The sequence below is a fragment of the Scomber scombrus genome, chromosome 5 (genome assembly GCF_963691925.1).
Source record: "Scomber scombrus chromosome 5, fScoSco1.1, whole genome shotgun sequence".
Classification (NCBI taxonomy): domain Eukaryota; kingdom Metazoa; phylum Chordata; class Actinopteri; order Scombriformes; family Scombridae; genus Scomber; species Scomber scombrus.
Window position 1 is genome coordinate 6,438,621 of NC_084974.1, and position 19,308 is coordinate 6,457,928.

The 19,308-nt window shown below is 40.9% G+C and overlaps 1 protein-coding gene and 1 non-coding gene across 4 annotated transcripts; both read left to right on the plus strand.

Moving 5' to 3' along the window:
• The first annotated feature begins 5,461 nt into the window (after positions 1–5,461).
• trnak-uuu (transfer RNA lysine (anticodon UUU)) lies at positions 5,462–5,534 on the plus strand. The gene has a single exon. It is a non-coding gene; the product is annotated as a tRNA-Lys (tRNA).
• Positions 5,535–5,976: 442 nt separating this feature from the next.
• On the plus strand, positions 5,977–19,014 carry LOC133980184 (solute carrier family 25 member 36-A). Of its 3 annotated transcripts, none has more exons than XM_062418798.1 (7): positions 5,977–6,026; positions 8,249–8,413; positions 10,816–10,893; positions 12,652–12,752; positions 14,302–14,368; positions 15,021–15,310; positions 15,418–19,014. In XM_062418798.1, exons 2-7 carry the CDS (start codon positions 8,382–8,384, stop codon positions 15,609–15,611), a joined length of 762 nt encoding a protein of 253 aa, XP_062274782.1. In that variant the 5' UTR covers positions 5,977–6,026; positions 8,249–8,381; the 3' UTR covers positions 15,612–19,014. The 3 variants fall into 3 exon arrangements, with proteins under 3 accessions (XP_062274782.1, XP_062274781.1, XP_062274780.1); XM_062418797.1 differs by having other exon boundaries at positions 5,980–6,368; XM_062418796.1 differs by lacking the exon at positions 5,977–6,026 and adding an exon at positions 6,379–6,987.
• The last annotated feature ends 294 nt before the right edge of the window (positions 19,015–19,308 follow it).

Sequence of the window (19,308 nt, forward strand, 5' to 3'; positions counted from 1 at the left end):
CAATTTGACATGACACACAACTGGCAGTTAAGCTAACTGGTCTTCTGGTCTTGATGAAAGTCACTGAGAACAGGTAAGGTAATTGCATTAGTTTGGAAGCATCTTACAGTATTTTTCCTATATGAGGACAATGAAAAGAAAGTGTAATTTACTGACCAACATCACTGGTTAAATGTGCATGTGTTCTGGGAAAAAAAGTGTTGCTAAATTCTGTCTTCAGAAGTAGTGAACAACCTCTCTGTTAGCCACACCGAAAGCCATCATTCAAAATACTGCACAGGTGAAGGCTTTAAAATTAAACACTCTGTGGACACAGTTATTTTCTTCACCCCACCAGAGATGTGTGAAGTTTTGTAAAGTGTTGCAGTGTGTCTCTCCTTTGGTAGTCCTGGAGTTTGGTGCTCTTCTAATGTTAGTCTCTCGGTGATGAGGTGAAGTATTCACAAAAAAAACCCTGAAAGCTTGAGTGCAGGATATTTGTGTCCCCCTTCTGGCAGTGAGAGTAATTTTAAAAAACCCCACTGTGTACACATACTCACATTATACGCTTCACCATAGAATACAATTGCTACTGTTGTCGCTGTAATACGTTGAATAAATAGTGTTAGAGTGTCACACAAGCCCAGCAAAATGATTTGTTACAGAATTTGATCAGTTTGGTCCATTTGGAAAGTCTAGAAGAGCCACAGATTCAATTATTTGATCCCCATTTGAGTTAGCAGAGGTTAGCCAGAAGTTAGCCGGCTCGGCTAGCAGAAGTCTTTCGGTGTGCATTCAAACCAATTCAATCCACTTATTCCTGAGGGAAATATCTGATTCTTTAGCCGTTAGTGCGCCGCTATGTTCACCAGGTAGTTATTACCTTTGTCTGTCTGCTGTTTTGCGCTAGACAAAAAACGTACAGTGGGTTTAACAGAGCTCATTTTCAGGAAAAAAGCCAGCAGCTAGAAACAAGTTGTGGGCTGTAAAACCAAAACAATGAGCTGAAAGACACTGAAACGCTCTGTAGAGCTGAGAGGAACTGCAGTTGTAGCCTACCAGTTCAGATTTTAAAGTATCAGTTTTGGATATCTCAGGGCACTATTGGGTGTATCTTGCACTGCTGAGGAACGTGTTGTCAAGTCTCAAAAGAGAAGTCGTCTATATGTTTTCAACCTAGTGAATACAATTTGGAACTGTCAGGGTGCCAGGGCACACGTGAGCAAAGCATGGGTACCTCTGCAATGACTGACAGCTCCACTGTCACACGTGTACCTCACATAAACCTAGTGCTCTGAAAATAGTTAAAGTTTAACCAGTGTTTTTCTAATGGATTTCACCTACTTGTGTACAAAAAAAGACAGATCTCGTCTCCTCATGACAAAATGCGAATACAGTGTTGCTGACTATGGAATGTGTGTAATCACTTCTAAATACATACTTGTAAAGAAATCTTCATACACAAACACTCAAATGATTAATCGTAAGACAGTGGCAAACTGGGACAATAATTCAGGCCGGGAATTTGACTCCATTCCAGGCCACTCTTTTCATGCAGACCATCAGACCTCTAATTTTGTATTCTAACCCTATCTGTTGATATAACAGTTAAAAGAAATTTGGGAGTGACCAATAAGTTCTCTATTTGAATACAGGTTTATCATTGAAAACCCTGTATTCAGGGTTCACTTCTAATTTGATATTACAAATCCAGTGGTCCAGTGTTTCCCACGGAATTTTGAGAGACTATGGTAGTGGGACCTCAGTCTGACCCTGTAGGGGGGCTGGGGGCATGTTCCCCCGGAAGAAAATTTTGTAAATTTTTTTAGTCAAATGCATCATTCTAGTGCCCTCTGATAGCAACATTAAGAGGTTATATCTAGAAAAAAAATATTTGTGCTTTAGTAATTTAACTGCTGGTTGTATAGATATAAATGATGATGACACACCCACAAAGAACAGGAAAGAAATTTTACCAGTTAATAAAACAAACCATCAAAAAAAGGGCGGAGCTGAGTCCTCCTGCAGTAGAGACACAGAGAAAGCGTTTTTTTTGTTTTTTTTGGTACCGAAATCCACTGTGGCTTACTGTTGCCCGTCATCACCACATAAGTGGATTTGATTGATCCGGGCATCCAACTCATTCTTACTCACTATATTGTTGCTGGTTAAGTTGACTGTTCAAGTCAGGCCAGAATGCCTATCAGGCCACCGGAAATTTTCCCAGTGCTGCCGATGTGCAGTCCGCCAGTGTCGTAATACCTTAGAGTAACAGGAAATTCTTTTTGATCAACAAAGCAAAAAGGTCAGCAGCCCAGATGGTCAAACATTGGTTGATCATTGATGCTGTGTTGACCTACCGTATGTTCTAATCTAGAAAAAAGCTTTTAAAAGAGTAATGGTGTAGAAAGTTTGTCTTTTTTTCTTCCTCAGCATTTCTAACCCAACAGGCCACACATGTTAAGAAGAGGAGTGTTAGAACAAAATTCACACATTTGGTGTTTTTCTCTGCAGTGATAAAGGAAGGATAACACTAAACAAACAAATATTTTTTACATATATAACTTATAAATCATGTGCCTAACCCAGTATCCAGTGTTTCCTGGATACTGCATATAAGTCTCCTGTGACACACAGACACTTGCCAGGGATTACTTCACAGTGAGGGATTCCCCAAATCAATTTTCTTTATAAGGGAGCACCCTAATATGGTCGCCACTCAGCTACACATTCACTGTCGCTCCCTAATATAGAAGGGACGGGAACCTCTGTGTTTGACTCGAAAGTGAACACACCTTGTCAGCAGTGTTTACAACACATGACATGGCAGTTAGTCGAGATGTGCACTAACTGTTGAATTATTATTTGGTTTTGTATTTTACATTATAAGTATTTTTTTCTAGTAATCTAAGAAAGGAAAGACGTATGTAAAAGTCCACAGATATCAGATACACCAATACTGTAATAATGCTTCTTAGTTTACGAGGAATTACTTATTTTAAGCCACAAACAAGATTAAGTTTCTGACAACTTGACATAGAGATAGTCTGGGGTGTGTAGGTGCTACATTTTGACCAAATGATCAAATGAAACTGTCTAAAATGGTGTACAACTTAAAGCACGATTATGTACCTTTTTTTCCTGAAAGCTGTGGCTAATGCTAATGCTAAATGTGAAACTGACTGTAACAGTAGCACAAATGGAGAGTCGGTGAACTAGCTCAGTAATGCCAGGTATACAGTAATAGATACCTAAAGTTTGCTAAATGCTTGCTATATGTTCACCTCTTGGCTAACTCTGACACATTTACATTGTGAACTAAAATGTTGATTTATGTAGACTGTCCCTGCCAAACAAATCTTTATTTTTTTTTTTTTTTTTAATTCAACTTCTCATTTGTAAAAGGAAGATTGTGTTATTTATTTCAGTATTCATAAGCAACAATGTAGCACACTCTCAATCTTAAAGAAAGACAGACAAACCTATCTTGCTTACAGTTGGTTCACATAGTCAATCAATGTATAAGAAATGTGTCTGGCCATAGATATTTCAGAGAGATTTCAATAATATGCTGTCCATTTTGTTGTACAAAACATGCTTTGGCGTGTACACTTTAGCTGTCATCATGTTTGTCCTCAGAGGCCAACCGAATGCCCAAAAAGAATGTTTGCTCTCAAAGTTCAGACTAACATTTTATTTGACTATTTCCAGACAGACCTGCACGGAAGACACCAAGATGTTGGCCTCTAGCTCGACAGCCAAAACAAACACCAACAACCAGACCTAAAATACACATCGCTTACAAACACCTGGGGCTCATGCACCCAGCATTCATGTCACTCTTTCTCTCATAAAAAAACAACTCATTTTCTTTCAGTATTGAAAGTTTTGTATTTTGCTTGCATTAGTTTAAACATCTGGTTTTAAGGGCTTGTGCAGCCACGCAGACTTACAAATAACTGGTGTATGAGACAGACCTTTTGGTAACCTGAGCTGCTTTCCATTCACAATGCTGACGCATGATGGAGAGGCTAAGTCTTGTTAAGTTTGGAGAGACACAAGAAACCTTTTCAAGACCACTTTTCAAAGATCTCTCTGTAAAATCCTGGCTGTGAAAGCAGGCCAGGTTACATAAAGGTAGCAATGAGCACCCACACGGAGGTAATCACACTGTAACTGCCTTAGCATGTATTAGCTTCATTAAAGCAGTGCTACAGAGAAGAGAGTTTTCATTAGTATGTAGAAGATATTGGTTAGACTTGCTCATTATTAGCTCCTCAGTGCCTGTTATTCCTGGATAATAAGGCAGGCTATTTTGGACTGAACCAGTTTTAAATTATTATTGTTAATAGATCATTTAAAGTACAAACAACAAGTAATACAGAGCTTGAGATACCTTTAGTGGGTCATTTGTAGCACAGCAAAATATGCATTATTGTATATTGTATATTGTATTATAATAAAGTTTGCATGCTGTCTGCATTATTGTGACATGAAATGATCTATAATAAAGACGCAGTGATAGTACTACTGCAGCTTTTATACAAACACAGAATCAGATTGTGCCAAGTGTGGATCGTTGACCCCAGCAGACACGCTGTGGCACATGATCTGGCCTGGTTAAATTACTTCTGTAATTATGAAATTAAGTGGCGTATGGATTTTATTCTGCTGCCCAAATTGGAAAACCTCATTTTCTGTGTACACAGAGTCTCAAGTCTCAGTTCACCTCCCTCCCTAGTTTTCTCATACACAAACACACGCACACTTACAGTCGCCCATATTAAATACACAAAGAAGCTCTGTATGAAATATTTGGGTCACATATACTAAAATGGACTGAGGTCAAATCAGTCAGCATTTGTGGGTAGCATTTTTTCCCCCCAATGTCTAAATCAATCTTATCGTGCTTGTCATGTAAGATCTGGGGCTATTTACAGGCTTCAACAATGGCTTCTTTCTTCTAAAAATGTTATAAATCCTTCCAAGTTCAGTAGTGTTATGTAACATCCATGGCAGTGGTTAGTGCATAGCTGTGTGCACACCACTTTACTCATGTAAATGTGACATTAGTATAAAAAGGCCATGTGGCATACAAAAGCTGATATGTATTACTGGGTAATAGCACAGCCCTACTTAGGGCATGATGATGAAGGAGAAATCTGCCCCATAGGAATGTTGAAGGGTAAGTTATATTTAACATGGTGAACAGGAATGATGAGGTATGATTTCGAAAACAAAACCAGGTATGGGTTTCAGTTTACAGCTCTTATATTCTAAATGATGCTAAATGCTGACAGTAATTTAACTTTCATTAAATGGATAGAACCACTATATTAATAGCTACACCCACTTAAGAATTAAAATGTAGCTTTGAGCCACATCTTCATGCAAAAATAAAAATATAATTAAAATATTCCAATTGAACTGCAGCTATACATGATAGAGCATAATTAAATACCACATTTCATTCAATGTCAGAGCCCGGATAGCTCAGTCGGTAGAGCATCAGACTTTTAATCTGAGGGTCCAGGGTTCAAGTCCCTGTTCGGGCGATGGTGCTTTTACAGCACTTTCTCCGCCCTTGACGACATAGTTACTATATGAGTGAAAGGACTTATTAAGAATATATTGGTAATAGCTCACTTTTCGAAGAACAAGCATCCATTACCTTCATGAGGTACGACATTACGTCTGTCACAGCTATTCAACCTGTAACTTGCTTTGCATTGGCGCCACATTTATATAGTTCTATGTGACTTATTTTCTAGTGTAAACCTACCAAAAGGAGAAATGAGTTGTAGTTAAGTTGATCTCATGGCTGTATTTTTTAACTCGGTCAGTACCTTCTCTCATCTTTGCCTTCCGCTGTATCACGTGAAGGAATAGTGGCGGGGCGGGTTTACGGGACACATGTGAGCCAATCACCGCCTCTGTTTTGCGGCTCCCATTCGACGATAAACATTGGGAGCTGACCCTCAGCGCTCTGAGTGAGGCAAAGGCACGGTGACGTGAAGGAGGCCGAGTCGTACACGGTCAGAGTCGCTGTTAGTGCTGCAAGACTGGAATTACTTTCAAACATTGAAGAGACGCGCACTATGCTGAAGCATTATCTTGTCTCAAAAGGAGGAGACGCAAACCTGTCGCTCTGACATCGACCTTTACCGCCCGGAAACCCGTTAGCTGTGCCAGCTAACGCAAGCTAGCTCAGTTAGCTATTACATACCCTCGTTTTCTTTCCGCGCAGCTGACCTACACAACAACACAGCCGTGCTCAGTATCATTTGCTTGCTAGGTTGGGGTCGCCTGTGGTGCCCCGTGGACGGTTCTCGTCGAATATGATACATAATGAGTCAAAGAGATACTTTAGTTCATCTGTTTGCTGGAGGGTGAGTAAATCCTCATGTCACATAACCTAACAGTAACGTACACGCAGGAGGTGGCCCAGGGCTAACAGTTAACTATCGCCCGTAGCTTCATATAATGGGATGTTTGTGATGGTGTGTTCGTGATATTGAGAGGTTTGGGGGTTGTGGTATCATTTAATTTAAAGATCAGTGTTTGCATCAGTATGTCAGATGTCAGCTAAGCAATGTTATCCACGCATGTGCACCCGTAGGCGGAGATGGGCTCAATGTCATGAGTTACAATGACATTTCAATGTTTGAATGAAAGTGGCTGGTGGGTGGAAGCGTGTTTAGCAGCGATCAGTGACTCTTCGAAGCCATTGTGACATTTTATATGAAATACCTCCGTAGCTATACGTTTTTCTAGCTTAATGTACGAAGCCGTCGTGAGCGCAAGCCTCTTTGAACATGTGTGTAGCATCGGCCGTAACGTTAGTGAATCAAAACAAACGGAGGGGGGAGCTTGACGCTAAAGGCCACCAGCTTACCTAGAAAACAGTTCAGAAAACACACACACACACACACGCTGTCTGATGCGTCATATTTGCTGTGTGGAGTGCACTCTCGGCTCTCTCATCACACCAGCCTGCAAAAAAGCTGGGTGAGGAAGGGATTAATTTTGCCTTAATTTGAGTTCCACACCTCTTACTTTTTTTGCATTCAGCCTCAGGAAACGGGTGACACAACGAGCAAAAATACAGATTGTAGTGTCATGGCAGCTTGCATCAAGCTGCCCATGACGGGAATGAGTACTAAGTAAACGAGAACTAATGTTGCAATTGTTTTTAACTGCAACGCCTGTCTGTGTCTTGCTGCTGTTCTTTTGCTTCTTACTTATTTTATAATATTTCATATTTTATTGTGTGGTTACAGTGATATAAATTAAAGTGTATGAATTTGTATGAATAATAGTAGCAAAAAGAAAAAAAATCTATTGTGATAAGCCAAACATGTTATATGTAACCGTTTTTACAAGCCAACCTATCATAACCTTAAAGCCAGAGCTAAGGTGAGATCAAATCAGACAGATCTGCTTTTTTCTGCCCCACACCCATAAGTTTACCTCTGCCAAGAACTTTGTTGACAGGACCTACTGTATCAGCTTTGGTGCTAATCTGAAATTAACCCCAACTAAACATAACCGCTGTCGCTCTTGCTTTAGATCTCGTCCTGCCCAGCCTTCGCCTGCCTTGTTTGTTTTTTATTGTTTTTATTATCCTTTCATTTGTTATCTTAGCATGCGACCGTCCTGACATACCTCAACCGGTCATAAACTGATGTCCTGATTTTATCTTTTTGTTTGTAAAGGGCGTCTTAAACTTTTATTTCTTCCAAGCTTCAGGTAACAGTGGTAAATGATTTATTATTACAAATTACAGCTGTCAGAAGTTGGGTTTTAATAACGGGGCAGTAAATCATAACAATCATAACATTAATTTATGTCAGTTGAATTGTTCTAATGTGATGGCTCTATTCTCAAGGCTTCTAAAATCAAAAGACAATCATTATTTGCAGGTGTTATTTTATATATATTCTTAAGTAAAAATACATCTGTGAGTTTGGAATGTGGTGTTATGCTGAACAGAACCTGTATTGCTGTATTCCCAAGAAACAAAAAGCGTTCCTGACTGGCTCTCTGTTCCCACATTGTGCTGTTTCACATTTACATGCCATGGATCTTTAGGATTCCACCAACCACACCATTGGCTAAAGTATTTGTGTGAAAGATTTAATGCTTTTCACACCTAATGAGTGTCCATCCCCAGCTGTTGCTGAAAAAGAGAAAATAGCCACTTTCAGTCTTGTTCTGCTAGCTGTTTGCCATCTCATCTTAACCTTCTCCATCTCTATCTCTCTGTCAGATGTGGGGGCACGGTAGGAGCCATACTGACATGTCCACTGGAAGTAGTGAAGACACGTCTGCAGTCGTCCTCCATCACCCTCTATGTGTCTGAGGTTCAGCTCAGCACTGTCAACGGGGCCAGTGTGGCCCGCATGTCCCCGCCAGGGCCCCTGCATTGCCTCAAGTGGGTACTCAACAACATCTATTGCAGTCAGACTCATACAACTACCAGTTCTTACATACAGTGTATATTTTGTATACACTGTACTCAAATGAGTTCATGTGTTTATGTATGTAAAGTTCAGGGATCCTCCTCCCTGCCCTCCCAGAGAGATTTGGCTACAGAGTCATGGTCTCTTCCTCAGCAGGCACCATGTTGCTGCTGTTGTTGTTTGGTCTGGCTGATGTCCCCTTGGCAAGGCTCACCGAAGCCTGAAACCAAACTCCATAACCTCACCCTTTGGGAAAACCACATATATCAGTCACTTTAGCCAAACAGGAAATTTCAGAAGGGGGGTTCAGCTGTTATTACTTGTGAGATTTTCATAAATTTGTGATTACTCATGACTCATTGTGTCTGTTATTACAGACATTTTCCTAGTCCGCTTACTGAAATATCACTTTTGAATTTGAGAGGTTGCCAATTGTGATGTTTGAAAGAAATTAGAGCCGCTCCATGAGGAGGAGAATGGCTGGGTCTCTTCTAAAGAGGTTGTGTCAGGGTGGCTCCAAGCCTCTGAAAAAGTATGTTTGATGGCAGAATGCCACTTCTCAAATTCACTGAACTGAGTCCAGTCAAATGAGGCACCAAGTTACTGTGGCAGTAGAAACTTTGTTATGTAGGCTGGCACTGTATTGCTGACAAAATATTTTTAATGTTCAAACTGCTGTTGAATACAGTGCCACATCCAAATGCTAATATGCCTTCTGGATATTTTAGGTCTGTTCATTTTATGTCTTTATCACTAGATTAAATAACTTGCAATAATCATGGAGGGCAGACTTGTATTTTATTTTTTCAAACCCAAAAGTAGGCATTGTTATGTTAAAAGTAGTATAACTAAATAGACTGAAGAATATGCAGCTTACAGCCAATCATATCGTTGACATGTTGCAGTCAATCGTGGACAAGGTGTGGTCAGCAGAGCAGCCTCTGCACATTGCAGCCATCTGAGCTGAATGCAACACACCAGTATTTAGACATGACACATGAAAGGAGTACATCTGCTTTTCATAAGCTGTACACAAACTTGGATAATTAAGCAGCTGTATGTTGTTCTGGCTCTAGGGCGTTTTTGAAGAGAAAAAAACAGGTTCAACTGGACAACCTTTCTCTAATCATCGGAAACTGTCTTTCACTGTACAGTAGGGCTGTGCAATTGCCTCTAAATGTCAAATCGTAGATCGTCACTGCTCTAGATAGCCAATACACGATTAAATCGGCAAGGGGGGGGGGGGGGGCACGTGTCCTCGGCACGTTTTTTTGTTTTGTTATAATAACGTTATTTTTAATGTTTTGCATCACATGCATGCAAAAGTGAGCGACACCGCTGCACTGACAAGCCGGAGACGTGTTGCTCCTCCTCACTTCAAGTCGCTGTCATTAACTTTTAACCTGCAAAGGCGGCAGTGCCAACACTGTAGGAATGTTTGAAAGCCCTTGTGTGAATATTTCAATAGTTACACATTAAAACAATATTTATTTGCAATTACTCTCGAACGACCCCGAAGCATGAGCAAAAGAGATGCGCCCCGTCACTGTCAGCACAGGGCTGGCTGACAGTGTACCCTGCGCTGAGAGAAGAGAAGAGAAGAGAGAAAGTAGATTGTAGATCTGTTTGTAAACGGGGCTTCTCTAACAGTCATGTGTTTCCTCCAGACACATCTCTTAACGCACAGTAGAGCGCTGTTTTTTTTTGTTGTTTTTTTTTTTCTTTCAAAATCGCCTTGATAAACAGCAAATCGCCTGGCAACCCTCCAATCGCCAATATAGGATTTGATCGCGGATCGTCCCAGCCCTACTGTACAGTATATCTTTATGTGTTTGTTCATTGTGTCTTCATGGTATTCCATTATCTAAAAGTATTTGCTATTTTAGACCTCCTCAAACTCATGATTTTATTTAACCTATTCTTAAGACTAAAAATCTAAAGGCCAGCTTGAGTCCTCTTGATACTGTAGTGTTCTTTACACCCCACAATACAAACATGTTGCTAGAGGCAAATGACTTTACAACTAGCTACTGGCAATTTAGCTATTTTTAGAGCCCTACTAGTTTTTTCTCAGCAATGGAATGAGAGCAAAGGCCGTCAGTCTTTCATATCTGAAGGGTTCATCCTGCTGGAGGGAGGATGTCACGTATTCAGTAGATGTCATGTCAATGCACACAATCGATTTTAATACTACTTGTAAAGGGGTTGAATCTTTGGCTTGATGGTCATCCTACATGGGTCAAGAAAGACGTGTTTGGAATATTAAGTGGAATTTCAATTGTACATTTGATCACCAGAATTTGGACACCACCAATAGAAAATGCCTTGTCTTGATGGTCAAGTCATAATGTATGTTTCTCTCTTTCATATTTAGATTGATATTGGAGAAAGAAGGACCTCGTTCTCTCTTCAGGGGCTTGGGGCCAAACTTGGTGGGCGTGGCACCTTCCAGGTAAGCCGACTCGCGTCACCTACAAGTATCATCTTCATCATGTTCGGAGCAATATGTGCAGCCTTTGCTGAATTCCTCATTAACACACCAGAACACCATATTATTGGATGGAGGGAAAAAATGGACAAAGGTCATGTTTCTATGTGAATTATAAAGCTATAATTCTCTGTACTGTGGCCATTTATGACACCTTAGACACAGCTTTTTCAGGATCATCTTAGCCTTTTTCAAATCTGTACTCCTATCAGCGTCAAATATTTATTTACATAATATTCACAATTATTCATACATGATTCCGTCACACTGGCTCTACCTCTAGGTGAGTTTTGGACACGTACAGTGTTTTTTTCAGGGAGCCATGGCTATGACAAACATCAGTGTTATGTAACTACCTACCGCAGGGATTGAGATATATGGCCATGTTGCTCTTATTCTGCGTGGCCTGCTCAGCAGTTTCACGCCTTTTTACTGGACAGTGAAGTGCTCCTGCGGAAAAGAGGCAGGAGCATTAATAAAACAGTATTGGGTCAGTTTCTGGGACACACTGTAACTGACTGCAGTTAGGTAATAATTTATAACATTTATGATTATTAATTACCCCTCAGTGCGGTAATGATAGCAGTAAAGTGGCGGCTAATGGCTAAGGCTACAGCAAACAGGTGCCAGTGCTAAGTATGTGTAGAGTGTTTTGTTAACATCTTACATGAATGAATGCTGATGGCAACGAGGCCTCACCGAGCTGTGACGCAGATTTAAAGATTAATGCACAGGCAAACACTGTCTGTTTAATTATGTGACTGATGAGTTTTGAGCTTCCTCAGGAGTCTGACTAAGCAAATTTGGCAAACTTGTGCATCGCCCGTTTAAAATGTGTCCGTACAGAACAAACTGACATCTTGGCCTCCAGGATTGCTGTTTGCAGCTTTCTCAAGAACCGCTCATCCGAACAACTTCACACTCACCACTGCACTTCCTTGGGTCCTGAGCAATACACCCAAGTGTGAAGTCAAATGGATGAGACAATGATACATACATACATACATGTATAGAGACTCCTTTCATTTTAGTGAGATTAGTGGCATTGACGTGTCTTCAAGATCCTTTCCGGGCCACCCTGTGTCGCTTTGGGCATGCTCGTGCTTCCTCCAGCTCTTCTCTCCTCTGTTGTTGCTGCTCGCAGCTTTCTCGTGAACCGCCCATCCAAACCACTTCACACTCGACGATACGCTTCTTTGGCATCCTCAGAAATACACCCGCTGAGTGTGAAATCAATTGGATGAACAGTACTTAAGATAGGCAAAGGACAGACAGATAAACAGAGATTCCTTGCTTTATAGTTAGATAATTAAACAAATGAACCAGGCATCGCGGTATTGCTGCAGGGGGGGGGGGGCAAAAGCAGCACAAATACTCAATTTAAACACCAGCATGGACAATCATTTAGGACTTTTTTTAATTAGCGACGATAATTACTGAAAACAAATGAAGACATGTTCTCTTTACACTGAATAGATTCTTTGTGTAACTAGGCTGATTTGCTGGCACAGTTAGTTCTGCTCTTGGCCTTACACTCGTTGAATTTTTAAAGCTCATTAAGCCAAACCTGAAGTGGGGACAGTTTGATTTGTGAACGTAGTGTAATTAATAAGCTACATCCTACTCTAGGCATATGTGAGAATTAGACTAATAAGCTTTACACAAAAAAAATCAGCATATATAACTTGTTTTGCTGTTTTTTTTCTTTCTCTCCTTCAACAGAGCAATCTACTTTGCTGCTTACTCCACTGCCAAAGAAAAGCTGAACGGCATATTGGAGCCTGACTCCACACAGGTTCACATGGTCTCGGCTGGAATGGCAGGTAACTACGTGCGCGAGATAATGGATTGACATCCGCCAGCAAGCTCCTCAGACACCGAGCAAATCGGTTTGGTCTGGTTCAGTAGGAATATAAGATCAGGCTTGTGTAATGTATGATTTGTATTACTGCTCTCAGCGTTTGCTATTATATTGATCCCTCTGTAGAGAGCAGGTTGCGGTAGGACTAGTTTGTTATGTTTTGTCATTTGAAGTAATACGTAGTTTGGCAATTGAAGCACATATATGCATGAAGACCCTGTGTATTCAAACATACTGCCAACATAGCAGTTTTAAGAGCACTTTAAAACATGTTGAAAGGCCCTATTTAAATACCGAATCATTATTCTCTGACGATTTGCATGTCAGAGGTAGGTTATCTACTCCTGTCTCAGTCTGATTCAGCTGTGAGTAGAGAAAACTTACAATGTGGGTCAGTCAGGCAGCCACGGATACAGTGTCAGCATATTTATGTGTATAAGACTGAATCAGACAGGCTCACTGCACCGCAGCGGCACTTTTAGCTCGTTGTGACTCAGACATATCAACAGCCCAGTCAAGGTCAGCATTTGTCAGTACAATTCTCTCCCCGGTGGCAATTCATATTATTCTGCAGTGTGAGACCTGACTGAGCCAGACTGACAGGTGACGAGGTGTAGACAGTCCAGTGGTTAATCTTATCTGTGCATTGATACATGATACTACAGCACAGCTACGGCTTCTGCCATGGCTATGAAGGCGGATGTGCACTCGGTAGATAAACCCCCCCCCCCAAGCTAAAACAGGGTAGGGAAGATATTAGTGATATAGCCTGAGCAAAATGTCAGTGGGTCATTCTTGCAACACTTGCATTATTTGTGTTTTTAATGTTCCTTATTGTCACTTTCAACAGCCCACATAGCATTTTGTAGTTAACAGCCGTACTGTCCCTTCTGTTGCCTTGGTTTTGGGGATATTCATTTCATATGAGGTTGAATATGGTGGGTTAAAATTTGTGGATGGTGGGGGAAGTAAAAATGGTTGCATGCCGGGTCATTTTGCTACACACAAGCACTGTGTCTGTTTTAGGCTGTTACTGTACCATAGCTCTCCTCTCGCAAGGGCATGAGACCCCCCACACCACCAGGGGTCTCTAGCTGCATCTGTGAGGAGTTACTCGTGTCTGCGTGAGTACTCACCACAGATCTGTGCTTCTTTTTATATCTGGTTCCCTCTCTGTCTCTCTCTCTCGCTCTGCATTTCTTTCCTGTGCTCTCCTGTCATGTAGGTCTTTGGATAAGATGCATTTTATTTCAGTTGTTTGCACGACATACAATTTTGCTTCCGTACTAGCATACACACATCTCTCTCTCTCTCTCTCTCTCTCTCTCTCTCTCTCTCTCTCTCTCTAAAAGGGACCTATTACACTTCAACTTATTTTCAGTCATATATAATGTTACAGTGTCAGATGTTCATACTAAACATGCGTAGAAGTAATCCCTGTGAACAAAAATCACATAATATTTCTAGGTTTTGAACAAAATGTAATCCTGTTGTGTTTTTTTTCTCTGCAGGTTTTACAGCCATTACAGCAACCAATCCAATATGGCTCATAAAGACCCGTCTACAACTGGATTCTAGGTAAAAATGTTGTTCCAAGGCTGGATTTTTTGTTAGATTTTTTGACAAAAGTCAATGGAAGTCTGTCTGTAAACAAAACCTTGTACAGTCAGAATATTTTTTTCAACATTGTAATCACATAACAGTTCAAAACATAGTGTTACATATGGTACACCAAGCGGACATCTGTGTTATTTTTTTCTGCGTTAAATAATATTTTCTCTTGGGACTTTATGTACTCTTACCCTTGTACATACAGGTCCCAAAAGAGAGCATAACAAAACAAAGAAAACAGGAAACTGAAAACACTTGAATCTAATGTTTTTTGTTTATAGTAAGACTGGAACTGCTCAGTGAATTGATTGATTGGTGATGTTGCATGTATCTACATTGACATTTAGAAATGTTCAAGGTTGGAGCACCCTGGTGGTCGAGTGGTTAGAGCGCATGCTACATAATCGCAGCGTCCCTGGTTTGAATCTGGCCAGGGACCTATGCTTCAGGGCATTCCCCTCTTTCTTCCTGCTTCCTGTCGGCATCTCTGCCAGTTACTATGTAAATAAAGGCAAAAAGCCCAAAAACAAATCTTAAAAAAATAAAAAATAAAATTCAGTCAGTTAGTCATTTTGTTTGTGACTTTTTCAAAATATGTCTTCTTCCTGTCTTTTCTTAGGAATCGAGGTGAGCGAAGGATGAGTGCGTTTGAGTGTGTGCGGCGGGTGTATAAGTCAGACGGCCTACGAGGCTTCTACAGGGGTATGTCAGCATCGTATGCTGGTATCTCAGAGACTGTGATCCACTTTGTGATCTATGAAAACATCAAACGGCGCCTCTCGGAGGCCAAGGCACCGCAGAACATGGACGAGGAAGAGGAAGCAACCAAAGATGCTTCAGACTTTGTAGGGATGATGCTCGCTGCTGCCACCTCCAAGACCTGTGCCACAAGCATCGCTTATCCTCATGGTGAGAATCTGTCATTACCAATAACATAATAGTTTTAACTGATTTACCTGGCTTTAATCGGAGGGTGGACTTTTCCTTTAACTTTTCATGTCTTCTCGCCTCTACAGAGGTGATCCGCACCAGGCTACGCGAGGAGGGCACTAAGTATCGGTCCTTCTTCCAGACTCTAACGACGGTGCCCAAAGAGGAGGGCTACCGCGCTCTGTACCGCGGCCTCACCACCCACTTGGTACGACAGATCCCCAACACCGCCATCATGATGTGCACCTACGAGCTGGTGGTCTACTTCCTCAACGGTTAAAGTCTTCCCCCTCTTAGAGAGTACATGTAACCCTGCCCTTGTTCAGAGACAGAGAAAGAGAGCGACTGCAAACCAGCTAGCACAACGACCTGCTTGCCCGAAGAGGACCCAATATGGCACCATGACCTTTGTGTCAGTGACGCGAGTGGTTGTTAAAAATAAATAGGGAGTTTTGTTTTATAACCAAAGGGTCTGGCACAGGATTGAAAAGTTCCTCCTATTGATTTGGGATCTGGGTTTTAGCAGTGGAAAAGAAAAGGTTGCCCTCCCTCACCTTACTCTATTGAAATGTTATTTTCATTTTTTATTCCATCCTATTTTCCCTTCGGTTACATACGTTGCTTGTGCAAGCTCTGATTCATAGTGCTGAAGAAAGAACCCAAGTTACAGTATATTCTGCCTCTAACAATACTAATGGAAGAGAAGTACATTAATTCTAGTCCTTACAATCTAATGGAAACGAGACCCTCTCCAGCTGTAGGCTTTACTGTCATGGTGATGATCAGTTTTTAAAATAAAGTATTCCCTGCAGCCCTCAGAGTACCAGTAGAGGCCCAAACTGTAAAGACGCCAAAAGTCAGGAGCTACCACGCATCATTTGAGCTGAAGTATCTCAAGAGGGTTCCGAAGTTTTTGGAGAACAAGGAGCAGTCAGTGCTTGAGGCTTGTTGAGTTTTAATAAACAGAGGGGGGAAATGTAGAGGGAGGGGGAAACGTGCCTTGTGTGATAATGTGATATAGACTAAGATGCACAATGCTGTAGGAGGAGGTAGAGCTGTGGTTGACCTGTCCAGGCACGCTACAAAAAGTGTAGAAACGTAGTTGAACACTGTTTTTGGGTGATTTCGATCACCCAGGGGAACCCTCTTGTATATTGTGAACAAACAGCTGACACGCTCACCTAACGGTTTTCTAACCTTACTGATCGTTATTTACATACATTTACAACTCTTGACACTAAATGCCTACACGGAACCCTTCTGTAAATGGCGTTTTTTATTGAAAATCGCCTGGTTATGTGGAAACAGCGTAGTCACTAATCCTAGGCTAAAACATCACTAAACTAAACCAGAATAAGAGCCGCCTTTCTAACTACTGGAATGTAAATAAACAGGAGAAATAACCTTACTAAAGGCAAGGAAGTAAAAACACTGACCCATGATGTGAATATAAATGAATCCTTAAATATAATTAACTAACTTTAACAAATTGTACTATTGATAGATTTATTAAATAGGTATGCCAACATAACGTGATTGTGATTGTTGCGTTTGTCTAACCGGTAAGGGCAAATGCCGTTTCTTTAGAAGAGACAGAGATGGGGGGGATAGGGGGGGATGGGGTTTGCCTGTTAGTACTTACCTTTTTCTCAAACAACAGTGTCATTCTTACAGCACTTTTTTCAATGTTTCTCCAGAATCCTCATCTCATTTTGTTTCCCCCTCAGTTGGAGAATCCAGGCTAGTTTTACAGGCGAGGACAATCCTCCTGAGTTTACTCTGGAAACGTGTGGTACAGTTTAGTCAGTGTGTGGAGGAGGTAGTGAGGAATATGTTCCTCATAAGCGCACATTAATCAAATGCAGACCAGTATGAAAAAAATATTGTTAAAACCCCTCCAACCTCCTTGGTTTATACAGTTATTCACAAAACTACTACCTTTCACCTTTTTGTCAGTGCTTTATGTACTTTGATGTCCTTTTCATGGAATGGAAAGGTACTTTTTTTTTTTTTTCATGCTTCAATCAGTAACTTCCCTTCCGTAATCTTGACAAGAACCTAGTCTCTTTATATTGTGTACAATTTCATCTCAAGTCATGAACTTTAAAGGTGCAGGGTGTAGAATTGAGTGGCATCCAGCGGAACAGACTTGGCAAAAATGGAATACAATATTCATGAATAGGTTTTAATAAGTGCATAATTACCTGAAAATAAGTGGTTGTGTTTTCGTTAAGTCAGAATGAGCACTTTTTATCTACATAGGGATTGGGTCCTCTTCAACAGAGGTCGAAGTGTTGCACGGCCATGTTTCTACGGTAGCCCAGACTGGACATACCAAACGCTGGCTCTAGAGGGTGTATTTCACAGGTTTTGTAGCCATTGTAGGTGTTTGGAAGGAGAAGGGGATTCAGTTTATTGCAAATACAACCTCACTGCTACATGCCACTAAATCCTACACAATGGTCCTTTAGGTGTGTGGCTTAGACTGAAATGCTAACACAAATAAGCTTCTCACTTTAAACAGCCCCTCCTGTGTATTTTAACTCGCAGTGATAACTTATCTAAACACTTCACTGCTTTATTAGGCGACAGTGCTGGTGCGCAGCAGTAGGCATGCCTGGCTCCTGTGGAAGGGAAGGGCAGTATTTTTGGCATAAAATGCAGCTCGACTATGCTCACTTTCTCAGCGCCAGCGTACTTGAGTTAAGATCGTCGAAACGGCTTAGGTGTCTGGCCCCCCCAAAACAGCCTCAAATGCTTCTCAGACTATTGACGTAATCCTTAATGTGAACACATTTCAGTTTTACAATTTACATGAAGGATGCATTAGATTAGCCTCAGTGTGCAAATCTCACCGGAGATGTATTCGTGCTTACAGACAAGTACCGTCAACACACACTACCGTCGTAGTGAGACCATGGGTGACTCTGTTGCTGCTAGTAGCTTTGTATATCATGGTGCTGGCTACACTCCCATGTGTTTTAAAACAGGATGGATAGACGGTCCATGCAGATAGTGTGAGTTGATTGTACATAACCTTGATAAAGGGTCGCTTCACCCATATTACAAAAAAAGATAGTATTGATAGTATTTCCACCACAATCAGAATTCAATTTAACTGTAATGTATTGAGGTGGTGACTGAAAATGAAAACCTTTTAGAATACTGCTAGATCTAAATGAATGCCTCAATACCATTAATGAGAAATTCTGATTCAAAATGGGGTTTTTTTGTTTGTTTGGGTGAAATGAACCTTTAACTGTACGGTTATATGCATCTCTTTTACCTATAGCTGTGTCCGTTGTTTGTGATTATGATGCATTGTTCCCTTGCATCCCATGGTTATTCTTTTTTTGCACCTACACACGTTTGCATTGTGTGCCAGTGAGTGTGCGTGTATTCTTTTTGCGTGTGCTTGCTTCAAATGACAGTCGTATGTCATTCGGTTGTGTCTTGTGTGTAAGAGACCATAGGAGTATGTGTGCACTCAGTTGAATAGCTGCAAACAGTGTTTTTATCTTTTTAAAATAAATGGTTGCCTTTTCCTGACATCCTTTTGTTTGTTTTTTGTTTTCCATGTTGTCATTGAGGAGCCGACTGTAAGTGTGGCTCAGTCTATGCATTCTCTCATACCTGTTTTTTTAAAACAAAAAAGTCAATAAAATGCAAAGAGTGCAAGTATATTCAAGTGTCTGTTACTCTTTTTTTGTTTGAAATAAAATAATGTCATGCAGTTATCATTTTTAACCAGCAGGTGGTAGTGTTGACCTGTTAAGCGCCACTGATTTCTTCCAGCACACCATCAGCTCAGTGGAGCAAACACTGAAAGCCTCATTCCTCAATCCCAAAGAGAGGAGAATGAATAAGATCCATCAACAAATGTTTACTTGTATTCTGCACCACAGATACACTTGTGACATGAAAGAAGGCAGCTGTCCAAAATCATGAGCAAATTATCCAAACAGAAGCTGAGCCAA